Source organism: Suricata suricatta, chromosome X (genome assembly GCF_006229205.1).
Source record: "Suricata suricatta isolate VVHF042 chromosome X, meerkat_22Aug2017_6uvM2_HiC, whole genome shotgun sequence".
In the NCBI taxonomy this organism is placed as follows: Eukaryota; Metazoa; Chordata; class Mammalia; order Carnivora; family Herpestidae; genus Suricata; species Suricata suricatta.
This window is the reverse complement of record NC_043717.1, coordinates 51,103,697-51,119,338: the sequence shown is the minus strand read 5'-3', so window position 1 is coordinate 51,119,338 and position 15,642 is coordinate 51,103,697. Positions and strand designations below refer to the sequence as shown.

General features: G+C 40.6%; 1 protein-coding gene across 1 annotated transcript in view; it reads right to left on the bottom strand.

Annotated features, from left to right (window-relative positions):
• Positions 1-7,182: 7,182 nt before the first annotated feature.
• DGAT2L6 (diacylglycerol O-acyltransferase 2 like 6) overlaps positions 7,183-15,642 on the bottom strand; it is a 22,113-nt gene continuing 13,653 nt past the window's right edge. Inside the window, exons 2-7 of the mRNA XM_029930970.1 lie at positions 13,441-13,551; positions 12,844-12,914; positions 12,300-12,504; positions 10,480-10,654; positions 7,752-7,963; positions 7,183-7,337 (exon numbers count right to left, since the gene is read on the bottom strand). Coding sequence (XP_029786830.1) covers positions 7,183-7,337; positions 7,752-7,963; positions 10,480-10,654; positions 12,300-12,504; positions 12,844-12,914; positions 13,441-13,551 — 929 coding nt within the window. The remainder of the gene's footprint in view (positions 7,338-7,751; positions 7,964-10,479; positions 10,655-12,299; positions 12,505-12,843; positions 12,915-13,440; positions 13,552-15,642) is intronic.

Sequence of the window (15,642 nt, the reverse complement as noted above, 5' to 3'; positions counted from 1 at the left end):
AGAGGCTAAAGTCTGGGATTGTGATGCCTCCCATTTTGGTTTTCTTCTTCATTATTACTTTGGCTATTCAGGGTCTTTTGTGGTTCCATACAAATTTTAGGATAGTTTGTTCTAGCTTTGAGAAGAATGTTGGTGCAATTTTGATGGGGATTGCATTGAATGTTTAGATTGCTTTGGGTAATAATGACATTTTAACAATGTTTATTCTTCCAATCCATGAGCATGGAATGTTTTTCCATTTCTTTGTGTCTGCTTCAATTTCTTTCATAACTTATCTATAGTTTTCATCGTACAGGCCTTTTACATCTTTGGTTAGGTTTATTCCTAGGTATTTTGTGATTTTTCGTACAATTGTGAATGGGATCAGTTTCTTTTTTTTTAATTTTTTTAATGTTTTATTTATTTTTTGATACAGAGAGAGACAGAGCATGAGAGGGGGAGGGGCAGAGAGAGAGAAGGAGACACAGACATGGAAGCAGGCTCCAGGCTCTGAGCTAGCTGTCAGCACAGAGCCTGACGTGGGGCTCAAACCCACGAACGTGAGATCTGACCTGAGCCGAAGTAGGAGGCTTAACCGACTGAGCCACCCAGGCGCCCCTGGGATCAGTTTCTTGATTTCTCTTTCTGTTGCTTCATTATTGGTGTATAAAAATGCAACCGTTTTCTGAACGTTGATTTTGTACCCCGCAACTTTGCTGAATTCATGGGTCAGTTCTAGTAGACTTCTGGTGGAGTCGGCCAGGTCTTCCATGGAGAGTATCATGTCATCTGTGAAAAGGGAAAGTTTGACTTCATCTTTGCCAATTCTGGTGCCTTTTCTTTCCTTTCGTCATCTGATTGCTGAGGCTGGGATGTCCAGCACTATGTTAAGCAACAGTAGTGAGAGTGGACATTCTTGTTGTGTTCCTGAGCTCAGGGGGAAAGCTCTCAGTTTTTTCCCATTGAGGATGTTATTAGCTGTTGGCTTTTCATAAATGGCTTTTATGATGTTTAAGTAAGTTCCTTCTATCCTGACTTTCTCCGAGTTTTTATTAAGAAAAGATGCTGTATTTTGTCAAATGCTTTTCCTGCACCTGCCGACAGGATCATATGGTTTCTATCTTTTCTCTTCTTAACGTGATATATCACATTGATGGATTTGCGAATAGTAAACCAACCCTGTAACCCAAGAATGAATATCACTTGATCATGGTGGATAATTCTTTTTATATGCTGTTGAGTTCAATTTGCTAGTATCTTGTTGAGTATTTTTGCATCTGTATTCATTATGAATATTGGCCTGTAGTTCTCTTTTTTTGTTGGATCTCTGGTTTGGGAATCAAAGGGATGCTGGCTTTGTAGAATGAGTCTGGTAATTTTCCTTCTATTTCTATTTTTTGGAATAGCTGGAGAAGAATGGGTATTAACTCTGGTTTAAAAGTCTGCCAGGGAAACCATCCGGTCCCGGGCTTTTATTCTTTGGGAGATTTTTGATAAATGATTCGATTTCTTCACTGGTTATGAGTCTGTTCTGATTTTCTATCTCTTCCCATTTGAATTTTGGTAGTGCATGTGCATTTAGGAATATGTCCATTTCTTCTAGGTTGTCCGGTTTGTTGGCATATAATTTTTCACAGTATTCCCTGATGATTGCTTGTATTTCTGAGGGATTGGTTGTAATAGATCCATTTTCATTCTTGATTTTGTCTATTTGGGTGTCCTCTCTTTTTTTTTTTTCCTGAAGAGCCTGGCTATAGGTTTATCAATTTTGTTTATTTTTTCAAAAAACAAACTCTTGGTTTCATTGGTCTGCTCAACTGTTTGTTTGTTTGTTTGTTTTTTGGACTCTATATTGTTTATTTCTGCCCTGATCTTTATTATTTCTCTTCTTCTGCTGGGTTTGGGGTGCTCTTGCTGCTCCCCTTCTAGCTCCTTTAAGTGCTCTGTTAGATTTTGTATTTGTGCTTTGCTAGTTTCTTGAAATAGGCCTGTATTGCAGTATACCTTCCTCTTAGGACTGCCTTTGCTGCGTCCCAGAGAGTTTGGATTGTTGTATTTTCCTTTTCATTTGTTTCCATTTATTTTTAAATTTCTTCTCTAATGGCCTGATTGGCCCAATCATTCTCTCATAGGGTGGTTTTTAACCTCCACATTTTTGGAGGTTTTCCAGGCTTTTTCCTGGAAATTGATTTCAATTTTCATAGCATTGTGATCTGAAAGTGTGCATGGTATGATATCAATTCATTTATATTTGTGGAGGGCTCCTTTATGACCCAGTATGTGATCTGTCTTGGAGAATGTGCTATGTGCACTGGAGAAGAAAGTGAATTCCCTAGCCTCAGGATGCAGAGTTCTAAATATATCTGTCAAATCCATCTGTTCCAATGTGTCGTTCAGGTACATTGTTTCTTTAGTTATTTTCTGTCTGTTTGATCTATCCATTGCTGTAAGTGGAATATTAAAATCCTCTATGATAAGCACATTCTTATCAATTAGATTGTTTCTGTTTGTGATTAGTTGTTTTATATATTTGGGTGCTCCAGAATTCGTTGCATAGATATTTATATTTGTTAGCACTTCGTGATGGAGAGACTCTGTAATTATTATATAATGTCCTTCTTCATCCTTTGTTACTGCCTTTACCTTAAAGTCCAGTTTGTCCAATATAAGTATGGCTACTCTGGCTTTCTTTTGGCTTCCATTCGCATGATAGATAGTTCTCCATCCCCTTACTTTCAATCTGACAGTGTCTTCAGGTGTAAGATGAGTCTCTTGTAGACAGCAAATAGATGGATTTTTTAAAATCCACTCTGCTATCCTGTGTTGTTTGATTGAGCATTCAATCCATTTACATTCAGTGTTATTACTGAAAAATATGGATTTAGATTCACTGTGTTCTCTGTAGGGTTTATGCTTGTAGTGGTGTCTCTGGTACCTTGTGTTCTTTGCAGCATTTCCCTCATAAAACTGAATGTGCAATTACCATATATCCCAGCAATTGCACTCCTAGGCATTTATCCCAGAGAAATATAACATCCCATTTATACAAAAATTTGTACATAGATGTTAATAGTAGCTTTACTTGTAATAGCCAAAAACCCGTAACAATCCAGATGTCCTTCAATGGGTGAATGGTTAAATAAACTCTGGTGCATCCAGACCATGGAATCTTACTTTGCAATAAACAAGAATGAACTATTGATACAGGACAACTTGGATGGATCTTAATTAAGGGCATTATGCTTAGTGAAAAAAGCCAATCTCAAAAGATTATATACTGTATGATTACATTTATATAATATTCTTGAAATGATAAAGCTAAAGAGATGGAGAAAAGATCAGTGATTGCCAGGCACAGGGATGAAGGCATAGGTGTGTAATTATATAGGTGAAATATGAGGTAGTTACTCTATGGTGATGAAACAGTTCTATGTCATGGTGGTCATGGAGGTCATACAAATCTATATATTTTTAATGTTTATTTTGAGAAAGAAGGAGAGAGACAGTGTATGTGTGAGCAGGGGAGAGGCAGGGGGGGGGGAGAGAGGATCCCAAGCAGGCTCTGTGTTGTCAGCACAGAGCCCAATGGGGGGGCTTGATCCAATGAACTGAGCTGAGATAATGACCTCAGCTGAAATCAAGAGTTGGACGCTCAACCAATTGAGCCACCTAGGCACCCTGGTCATACAAATCTGTATATGAGATCAAAATGCACGTATACACACACACACACACACACACACACACGCACAAATAAGTGTGCATAAAAATGGTGAAAATTGAGTAAGGCCTATAGTCTAATCAACAGTATCATACTGGTGTCAATTCAGGGTTTTGATTTTGTACTCAATAATTTAAGATGTCACCATTGTAGGAAGCTGAGCAAAGGGTCCAATGGACTACTTTTGCAACTTCCTGTAAATTGGCAATCATTTCAAAATAAAAAGCATTAAAAAGTATTGTATTTTTAAATTCTAATACAATTATTATTTTTTTAGAGAGAGAGAAATAGTGGGGCAGAGAGGCAGAGGGAGAGAAAGAGAATACCAGGTAAGCTCCAAGCTCAGTGCAGAGTCCAGTGCAAGGCTCCATCCCATGACCCTGGGATCATGACCTGAGCAGAAATCAAGAGTTGGTCGCTCAACTGACTGAGCGACCCAGGCACTCTGAAACTTTAATACAACTTTTCATACAACCCATACATTTTTCCTTAAGGTAAACGGCTGAGTTTTCATAAACATTACTTTCTTGAGATATAGTTGACCTATTATAAAATTCACCGGTTTAAAGTGTAGAATATGGTGAGTTTTAATAATTCACAAGGTTGCACAATCATTGTCACTATCTAATTCCACAACTCTTTCATGATCCCTGAAACTCCATACCCATTATTAGTCACTTCCATTTCCCCTTTCCCCTAGTCCATGGTAACCATTAATCTAGTTTATATGTCTGTCTCTTTATCTCCATTGTTGCATATTTCAGACATCTCACAGAAATGGAATTATGTAATATAAAACCTGTGTTTCTGGCTTTTTTCAATTAGCATGTTTGCAAGGTTCATCATTGTTGTGGCATATATCAGTACTTCATTCCTTTTCATGGTTGAATAATATTCCATGGTATAACTCTACCACATTTTGTTTATCCACCCATCAATTGATGATCTTTGGGTTGTTTTCATCTTTTGATATTATGAATAATTGTGCTATGATCATCCATGTTCAAATTTTTGTGTAATCATATATTTTCAAAATTGGGAGTATATATTAGGAGTGGGACTTCTGGGTCACTTTTTGAGGAACTGTAACTTTTTGAGGAACTGCCAACCTGTATTCCAAAGGGGCTGCACCATTTTATATTCCTACTAGCAAGACCTGAGCGTTCTAATTTCTACATATCCTCACTAATATTTGGTATTGTCGTGGGTTTTTTTTTTTTTTTTTGGTTATAGTCATGAGTGTGAAATGGTATCTCATTGCGGTTTTGATTTGCATTTCCCTAATGATTAATAGTTTTGAGCACCCTTTAATTTGTATATCTTATCTGGAGGAATGTCTATTCAAATCCTTTGCTCATTTTGAATTGGGTTGTCTTTTTGTCATTGAGTGGTAAGAGTTCTTTATATATTCTGGATACTAGATTCTTGTAAGACACACAACTTGCAAATTTCTCCTGTTCTGTAGTTTGTCTTTTCACTTTCTTGATAGTGTTCTTTGAAGCTCAAAAGTGTTTAATGTTAATGAAGTCCAACTTAGCTAGTTTTTCATTTGTTTGTGCTTTTGGTGTTATATCTAAGAATCCATTGCTAAATCCAAGGCCAGCAACTTTACTCTTAAGATTTTTTCCCCAATAGTTTTATACTTTTAGCCCTCACTTTAGGTCTTTGATCCATTTTGAGTTAATTTTTGTATATGGTATGAGGCAGTGTTCCAACTTCATTCTTTTCCATGTGAATATCCAGTTGTCCCTGTATCATATATTGAAAAGACTATTCTTTCCCCCTATTGAATTGTCTTGGCACACTTGGCAAAAATCACTTCCATACATGTATGGGTTTATTTCTGAATTCTCAATTCTAATCTGTTGATATAAATTTTTTTAAATTAATAAATTGCTTTCCCTGAGACCTAACCTGGATCCACTATGAGTAGAATCCATGTCATTTTTGCCCATACTTATGAACTATTTCAAGAGGGGTGCCATGAGCTATTTTAAATTTTCCTTATTTAGGAAAGTGAAGATGATTAATAGGTTCCCAGGAAGTGAGGAATGGGAGGTGTCATGGTATTAGAAAGAACTTTGAATTAGAATTAGCAAAACCTAGGTTTGAGTGCTAGTTCTATCAAAAGCTATGTGGCTTTGGGAAATTTACTTAACTTCTATGAGTTTTAGCTATTGTGAAATGGAGATGATGGAATCTCACAGGGTTGGCGTTAGCATTATGAGATGAAGATCGTGAAAATAATGGCATAATTCATGTTACACAGGACCTACTTGACATAAAGTAGACTTATAGTCTGTGCATGGTTTTGTGGCTCCCTTCCTTCTGGCCCTTGATGGATATGTAAGGTCAGGAGAGATGGGCTACTCAGTGAGTACCTGTGCCAGTTTTCATGGCTTTGCTTCTGTATCCTACACTGTGTAGCAGTTCTAGATTCTTTCCCTCACCTTTTTTGTCAGAGGAAGTATAAACAGTGGATGAGGAAGAGGAAAATGGCTCTCCAGAGACCAGTTTTCTGGCCAGGTTTGAAGGAAGCCCAGTAGTGTATCACAGAAATTAGAAAATAGTCATAGCCTGTTTTATATATATAGACCTTTATTTTTAACATTTAAAAAGTTTATCTACTCATTTTGAGTGAGACAGAGATAGCACAAGCAGGGGAGGGGCAAAGAGAAAGGGAGAGAGAGAAAATCCAAAGCAGCTTCCACAGGGTCAGCACAGAGCCCAATGTGGGGCTCGAACTCACAAACCGTGAAATCATGACCTGAGCCGAAACCAACATTCGGATGCTGAAATAACTGAGCCACTGGCCCATAGATCTTTATTTTTATACAAGAAACAGCATAACTGCATGACAAAAGATTTTACAGTGTAGAATTGTGTCACAACTGTGGGAATCCTTTCTGTTTTGATCAGGAACTATAGTTCAGGTCCCTGGTTTACCTTGTTGCGCTTCCCAAATTGTAATGAGGAGAAATCAAACTATTCCTATTCTTTTTTTTTCTTTTCTTTTCTTTTCTTTTATAATAGTTTATTGTCAGATTAGTTTCCATATAACACCCAGTGCTTCTCCCCACAAGTGCCCCTCACCATGACCTATTCTTAACAAGGCTTCTAAGCCTAAATCTAAAGAGTGATGGTACACTAAGGCTTGGTATGGGGAAGCAGTGGTTTTTTGTTTTCCTTTTGGCTTCTCATTCCTTTGTCAGAGGGTTAGCTGGAGTCAGGGGGCAAAAAAAGAAAAAGATCTTTGGATTCACAAGGCTCTGCTTTCATCATGGGTTGTTGCCTACTCTTCCCCTGCCCCTCTGGTTCCTTTCATGGAACCAGATTTACTAAGTTCTTTCTGGCTTGGTTAGCCTCCTTCATGCTTCCCTCATGCCTGAGATCCTCCTCTCTCCCAAATTCTTCCTGCTGGGTGGCCCTATTTGGATCCCTCAATGATTTAGGACTTTAGTAATGGGGAAATCTAGTTCCTCTTATATGATTGTCAGCTCCTGGGTCTCAGGAAAGCCATATTGAACTTTGTGCTGGTCAAACAGCTTGCACAGGGCACTGATGTAGAGTGCATGGTACTTGTCCACTGTCTTCTTGTTTGGTTTCTCGATCCTGGGGATTGGCAGGGGCTCCCCAACTATGGAGGAGAAGAGACAAGCATCTGAGCCTCCCTTCCTCAACTCAAATTACCCATCCATTAGAGGAATCCACAAACTGAAACTCAGCATTTGTGTCCCCCCCCCCCGCCTTCCTCTGTTCTTTTCCTCTGCTCTAGCTCCATCCCATCCCATATTCTCCAAATACCTAATCTCATGCATGCTGAAGAGAATGAGAGTAAGCTCAGAAGAGTGCTGAAGGAATGCATGTGAATAATGATGCTCTCATGGCATATTATCTGTTTAGTTGTCCTGCCCCCCCTGCCCTCAGCCACAGCCACGGGAACTCCCATTGCCCATCCCAGTTGTCTGCTGGGTCTCCTGGACTTCATGGATGATCTGGGTGGGGGGGGGAATCAATTACCAGAGTGGTCCAGAGGTATTGGAAAGCTTACCAACAGTGGTAATGGGCCTATTGAAAGGAAGGAAGCCCCAGGATTCTCGAGTGAGGCCCCGGCCATGGAAGGTACAGAAATTTAGTCCCAGGATTTTTTTGAATGTGTCCTGGAAGGTTTTTTGGAAGAATCTTATCCATGTGCCCTCAGGGAAGGTCTCTTGATTGTGAACCTCATTCTCTCCAAAGGAATAGGCAGGGACAAGGTACGCTCTGCAAAGAAATGTGCATAAGTATTAAATCTCCCAGGAAGCTCCCCCAAGCAAAATCCCCTCCAAGGTGGGAAGCCTTTCCAAACATCCCATTATAGGACAAGAACCCAAGCACCCAAACATCTTCAGCCTTGTGTCACATTCTTGCCATGTCCCACCCTTCTACATGAACCCTTTGTGGGGAGCTGCTGCACCTTGTCCTCTGATAGGAAGAAACGAATCTTATGCAATCTAACTGCCTTCACTGCATCCAGCATCCAGCGTGATCTTCCTAAACTGCATATCTAGACATGTCATTCCTTCCAGAGATTCTCACTCTGTATCATGCTGCTTACCATGGCTTTTGTGCTCTAGCCCTGCCTACCTGGCAAGTTTCCCCTCTTCCTTCCTTGCAATCTGCTTAGCAGTTCTAAGTGTGCCAAGTTGCTTCTCGTCTATGCTTCTTCGTACATTCTGCTCCCTCTGCCAGAAATGCTTCCTTATGTCTTCACATAGCTAATTTTATTGTGCCCTTCAATGCTCAGCTCCAATTTCAATCTCTTAAAAAATCCTTTTTTGACTACCTCCAATTACTTCCCCCACAATGTAGATTAGGTACCCTTCATCTACAGCTTCTCTTTCTCTACACGAACACTATTTTAACTCAGTTATTTCAGTCATCTCTTTACCTGTCTGTCTCCCTTGTTGTTTGTTGAGCTCATCAAAAGTGAGAACTGTGTCATTCATTTTTGAATCTCTAGGGTCTCACATAGTGCCTGATACATTGTAGGCCAACTGAGTTCTTTCTCCCATTTTGTTTGACTGGCAACTCCTACTATTTTAGCTCATGATTCAGATGTCACCCACTTATGAAACTTCTAAGTTGGGAGTGAAAGTTTTTCCATCAATTGTTGCTCCCATAGCACTTTGTATATATCTCCATTATAGCACACCATTCACCCAACAAATATTTAGTGAGTTTTTCTATGTGTCAGCACTGTTTTGAGCCCTGGGGACTCATTAGTGAACAAAATGGATTAAAACAATTTCTGTCCTCATGGAGCTTACATTTTTTTTCTTGAAAGAAGACAGCAAACAATAATAACAAAAAAACCCAAGATATAGAAATAATAAAATCAATCATATATAAGAGGATGATAAACCCAACAAGAAAAAGTAGAGCAAGATGGTCAGGATAGACCTTATTGAGAAGAAACATTTGAGCAAATACCTGGAGGAGGTAGCACAATGGGCCAAACAGTCATTTGGAGGAATAATGTTCCAGGCAGAACTCTGGGACATTTAGAGCAAAGGCCCTAAGGCAGGAGCATGTGGTTTGTTTGAGGGATAGCAAGGAGCTCAATGTAGCTCTAACAGAGTAAGCAAGGGTGAGACCAGTGAGTGATGAGGGGTGGCTAAGGACCAGATTATTTAGAATTCTGCTGGCCCTTGTAAAGATTTTGGCTTTTGCTCAGAGTGAAATGGAGCCACTGGAGCATTTGGAGTAGTGACATAATCTCACATTTAATGTAATCATTCTAGCTAAGTTGAGAATATTCTCTTGGATGTGGGGAAGACAGGAAAAGAAGCAGGTAGAGCAGTTAGGAGACTATGTAATAACCTAGGGGAGAGATGATGCTAGTTTAAACCAGGGAGGAGATTGTAGGTGAGATGATAAGTGGTTGGCTCCTGGATATTTTCTATTTATTTTTTCAAAAAATTTAACATTTATTTTTGAGAGACAGAGAGAGACAGAACATGAGCAGGGGATGGGCAGAGAGAGAGAGAGAGAGAGAGAGAGAGAGAGAGAGAGAGAGAGAGAAGGAGACACAGAATCTGAAGAAGGCTCCAGGCTCTGAGCTGTCAGCACAGAGACCAATGTGGGGCTTGAACCCATGAACCATGAGATCATGACCTGGGCCGAAGTTGCATGCTTAACCAACTGAGCCACCCAGGCGCCCCTGCTCCTGGATATTTTTATGTGTGAATATCTATTGCTCCCATTGGACTGTCAGTTTCCTAAAGGCAAGGACAAGGTCTTATTTATTTTTATATCCTCAATACCCAGTACTATGCCTGACACACAATAAGCTTCAGTAACTGCTGAATGAACGCATTCTATTTCTCAAACCAAATTATATGCTCTTTGGGTACAATCATATCTTCTTTATTTTTGCAACCCCCCGCAAAAGCCCAGTGCCTTCCTTGCCCTGGGTAGGTTCTCTGGGCCTCTCAGTTAATGGGTTGATATAGAATGAAGCTCCAATTCCCCAGACCCCCAGCCTACTAGTCATTTTGGGAAGAAAGTAAAGGTCTTTTTATACTGTATTTTCTACAACTTCAAGTAAAAGAAGTGCCTACAAATGTATCTGGAGGCCCAAACACCATTAAGACACAGTGTGAAAGAGCAGAGGGAAGCAATCAGAGTAAAAAGGGAGCCTCCTTTAACAGGTTTCCAAGGGAGGGAACCATTCTGGAGAAGTGCTACAGAGTACATATGGCACCCTCACAATAAGGCACCAGAATCTGGGGACCCACCCTGTCTTCAGTGCCAACTTCACAAAACCTTTACGTTCTTTGAGGTAGATGGTAGAGGCTCCTGGTCGACACAAGAGGGCTTCAGCAGCTCCACCCACCACAATAACCACAGCATTGCCTAAGCCTTTTTGGGTCAGCAAATACTTCAAGGCCAACTCACTCACTGGGCACACACCTGTGAATCCAAAGAATCAAGTAGCATAACAAACTTGGTGCTTGAGATTGGGGTGAGGGGTTCCTCTGGGTTCTTCCTGCTGGAGACAGTTCTGTTTCCTGACTATTGTTTCCACATTTCTTTCTTTAAATATAATTTATTATCAAATTGGCTTACATACAATACCCAGTGCTCATCCCAACAAGTGTCCTCCTCAATGCCCATTAACCACTTTCCCCTTTCCCCCACCCCTTATCAACCCTCAGTTTGTTTTCTGTATTTAAGAGTCTCTAATGGTTTGCCTCCCTCTCTCTCTCTGTTTGTACCTATTTTTTCCCCTTCCCTTCCCCCATTGCCTTCTGTTAAGTTTCTCTAGATCCACATATGAGTGAAAATTTCTTTGACCTGGCTTAGCCCTAGCCTAAGGTTGTTTCTTAGGGTCAGCTGCTTGCCATGGGGGTTCTGTGCTAGTACAGTTGAAAATACCTTGAGTTCCTCTGTCTCCTTCCTCTTAGCTCAATAGTATTTAAGCCCATCCATTCCCTTTCTACCCATAAACTATAGCCATCTTTGACTCTCCCCAGTTTTACAGCTCTGGAGACTCTCCAGAACTTTTTTCTCAGGGGTGATAAGAACTAGCCTTAACAAACCTGCTTTCTCACTAGAGCAACCTACCAACTGAGAGCCATTGGCTGGGTTTCTGCAGAATATGCAGACCCAGGAGCCTGCCCAAGTCAAACTGAAATGTAGATGAACTATGGAATGAAGGTAACACCCTACTGTTCCACAACAGTCACAGAGTCTTTCCTCACTTCTGCTTTTCTGGGCTTTACTTTACTCTGGGCTTGCTTTTTTTCTCTCTTGACATGGCAGAAGTTGCCCCCAAGCCCTAGTCATTTGGCTCATGCCAAACTCAGAGGGGAGCAGAACCATCCTCTGGGACTCAGTGTTTCTACCTAGCCACTCCAGATAAGTATATCTTATCTTTTAATGTTTGGCTTCAGTTGTTTTCTGGTGTCCAGAAGAGTGAATATTCATCCAGAGAGAAGGACATTTGTCACAGAACCCTGGCTTAAAACCTGGCATGGGGAAGTTGTTCTGGATTCTGATGGATGCCTGTCCTTTATTCCTTGACATTTTATGCAAGTTTGAAGGGGTTCCCAGGAAATGAAGGTCATGGGCAAGGAGGGTGAAAGCTAGTATGAGTGACTTTAAAATGCCTTTAAGAATCTCTGGAATGAGAGCTGCTATACAAATGGCCAAAATAAGCCAAGTGACGTCCCAGAAAGAATCTCGCAAGGTTCATCGGAGCTGTCCTGTTCATATCTGATTTTTCCTATGTTTGGATTTCATATTTGGCTTTTGCCTTTTGCTTTCCACTTTTCCTTTAATCTTGAACTCCAGCCTTCTGCTTCTTTCTCTGAAAGGATTCCTGGCAACTCTTATAAATGCCTGTAACTTATCCTACTGCCTAACCAAAGCCTGCTTCCCAGATCTTGAACAAAACTTGATGCTTGGCCACATATTCTTTTTACTGGCTTAGTGTGTTCTGGACTTATTTTCTACTAAGTCCTCTTCTAGCAGGATGTGAGATGTGGACTGTTAGTGCTTATTGGGGCTGGAGCCCTACGGTAGGTCAGAGAATGGAATGATTTCTTATACTTACCCATTGACATCACATATTCTCGTACAATTGGAATCCAGAAGATCCCTTCCAAGGTCCCTAATGAAGGGGTGATGCCTGGGAATATCCGAGAAAAGCCAGTGGCCTCAGTAGCAAAGTTGATGAACACACCATAAGAGAGAACGCCATGGGGGTGATTGGCAATGATATAGTTACATTCCGGAGAGAGGTCATGAGTCTTCACCAGCTGTTAGAGGGAGATTAACTCAGCAGTGGGAAAGAAAAAGGAAGAGAGCACATGTGGATCCATACACCAGTAGTATTTCCCTTAAGGAGCCCCAAATCCCTGTTCATTGGGATGTCATTATTGTCATAGGATTGCCAGGGGTTACGATGTTCAGAGGATTTGTCACTGGTGAAGAAAGGCTGCTATCTATCCTTCTTCTCACCTGCCCATCCATCTTGGGTGCCTATTCTGCATTATGCCTCTGGGTCTTGACCTTCACTAAAGTCTTTGAAAACATGGAGCTAAGTGGGAAGGAAGAGTACTGGCAACAGAAACCAAGGGCACTTGAAGAGTGCTTACCTTTATTGGGAAATAATTTTGAAAATACTTCCAGAGGGTCCAATTTCGTACCCAAGCTGAACGCCTACCACCTGTAGATACAGAAAGGAAGGAAAGAGCAGGTGAGATATTGTCAATCCTTCTGCTTCTCCCAGAGATGGATGGTTCTTTCTATAGTACTCAGGTCACAGGAGAGGTCCCCTTTTCATATTTCTGTATTTCTAGAACACAGAGCTGTAGGTACTGTCCCTGAATCCAACCCCTAAGAAGATATAGGAGGTTCCTCTCCTTAGGAGCCAGCTGAGAAGGTGATAGGAAGATATTACAAGGCTGGGGGCACCTGCCCTCAAACCTCTTAATTCTTCTTAAGAAGCCTGGGAGAGATTTTTGTTCCTTGCTGAGGTTTGCTCTCCTCTCTCCGTCTCCTTTCCTCTACCCCTATTTACTTTTTCAATCTTTTCTGCTCTCCACCTTCCTATCTCATTTCTTTTTCTTTTTCCCTTCTTTCCTCTTCTTACCCCTTCTCCCTCTTCCTCTCCCACTCTCTCACTCAATTTCCTTCTCCCTGTGCTTCCATCCTTGGCACAGACAGGTACCACCATTTTCCCCATCTCTTACCTTGACTGTGAGTATTCCAATCATAGGCGAGCCAGGTTAAGGCGAGCACAGACAAGATCCAGAATTTAGTGAACACCAGAAAGTAGGGTATAAAAATAATAGGAATCGCTCCTGAGGGGACACAAAAGGTTTATGCCCTTCAGTTTCCTTCAAGTTTAATATAATTCTAACTACCATCTCTGTTCTATACTGAAGGAGCAGGTCAAGGCTGGTGTGAGACCCTTCTCTCCCACTTCCCTCACAAACTCTCCCAGCTCTACTGTAGTCCAGGCTGATCTCTGAGTCTTTGGATCTGGGTCCTTTTGATGGCTGAGATTTTAACTGAGGAAATGGTGTAACCATGACATTCTCAGAACAGGTTCTCAGCTGGGGTCAAAGGACAGCACTACTTGGCAAGTGGCTTCTCAAGAACAGCACTTACACCAGTGGCTGAAATCTCCATTCTGGGACTTCAGGAATTCTTTTCTAAAAGCCTGATCCTCCTCTCTTTGTAGAACTGCTAAATCAGCACATACCAGTGGAGAAGGAGCTGCCTGCAGTATACAGACTCTTTGATGCTGAGAAGAAAACACGTATTAGAAACTGCTTTACTATGTTCAATTTTGTCTCATTCAAAATGTTTCAAAAGTTCAAAAGAGGAAATATTATCTTTGTTAGCAAAGGGTCACAACAGGCTATGAAATGTAAACATGATGCATCTCACAGCAGAAGGAATTCCCATTTTAAAAATCTTCATTCATGAGAAAGAGGGGCTAAGTACACATATTGTGAATGAAAAAAGACCCAACTAAGGGAATGACTTTTTCAATCAGGTAGCCACATCACAGGAGATAAAATTTTCAGTAAAGGGAGATCAAGAATTACTTAGAAATAGGTTTGTCCCCAGTGAAGAAATGGGCAGAAAACATGAACAGACACTTCTCCAAAGAGGACATCCAGATGGCCAACAGGCACATGAAACGATGCTCAGCGTCACTCATCATCAGGGAAACACAAATCAAAACCACACTGAGATGCCACCTCACTCCAGTCAGAGTGGCTAAAATGAACAAATCAAGAGACTATAGATGTTGGCGAGGATGTGAAGAGACAGGCACCCTCCTAAACTGTTGGGAATATAAACTGGTGCAGCCGCTCTGGAAAATGGTGTGGAGATTCCTCAAAAAAACTATCAATAGAACTCCCGTATGACCTAGAAGTAGCACTGCTAGGTATTTACCCAAGGGATACAGAAGTGCTGCTGCATAGGGGCACATGTACCCCAATGTTCATAGCAGCACTTTCTATAATAGCTAAATCATGGAAAGAGCCTAAGTGTCCATCACCTGATGAATAGATCAAGAAGATGTGGTGTATATATATATATACACAATGGAGTACTACATGGCAATGAGGAAGAATGAAATGTGGCCATTTATAGGAAAGTGGATGGACCTTGAGGGTGTCATGCTAAGCGAAATAAGTCAGGCAGAGAAGGATAGATACCATATGTTTGCACTCATAGGTCTAACAGGAGAAACCTAACAGAGGGCTATAAGGAGGGGAAGAGGGAAAGAGAGTTGGGGAGAGAGAGGGACACAAAACTTGAGAGACTATTGAATACTGAAAATGAACTGAGGGTTGAAGGGGAAGGGGGAGGTGGGAAAGAGGTGGTGATGTTGGAGGAGGGCACTTGTGGGGAAGAGCACTGGGTGTTGTATGTAAACCAATTTGACAATAAACTATTTAAAAAAATAAAAATGCAATCTTGCCTAGAAATAAAAGAAATGGGTTTGTCTCTTGCATTTTGGATATAGATGAAAATAACAAGAAAGAGATGGAATGGGCCTTTCTTTTAAAAAGTCATGTTATGGAGTCGAAAAAAAATCCTGGTGATAGGCTGAATTCTCTTTGCAAGAGCTGGCTGAGATGGTTTTTATAAGCATGCTAGCTAAATAGGAAATAGTGGTGGGAGAAATTTTACAGGAAGTTTGCCATTGATAAATGTCCTACTACCTCTGACCCTCATAAAAGATGAGAGTAAATTTGCCAGGCAAGCTTCAGAGGAAAACTCCGCAAGAATCATTATTAATTAAAAGTAGTCTAAGTGTATAATTTCTTTTATATCTTGCTTCAAATAGATTTAGTTTGCATCCCAGTATTTATTTATTTATTTTAATTTATTTTTTTATTTTTTTTACTTTATAAAGTTTCATATTTTTT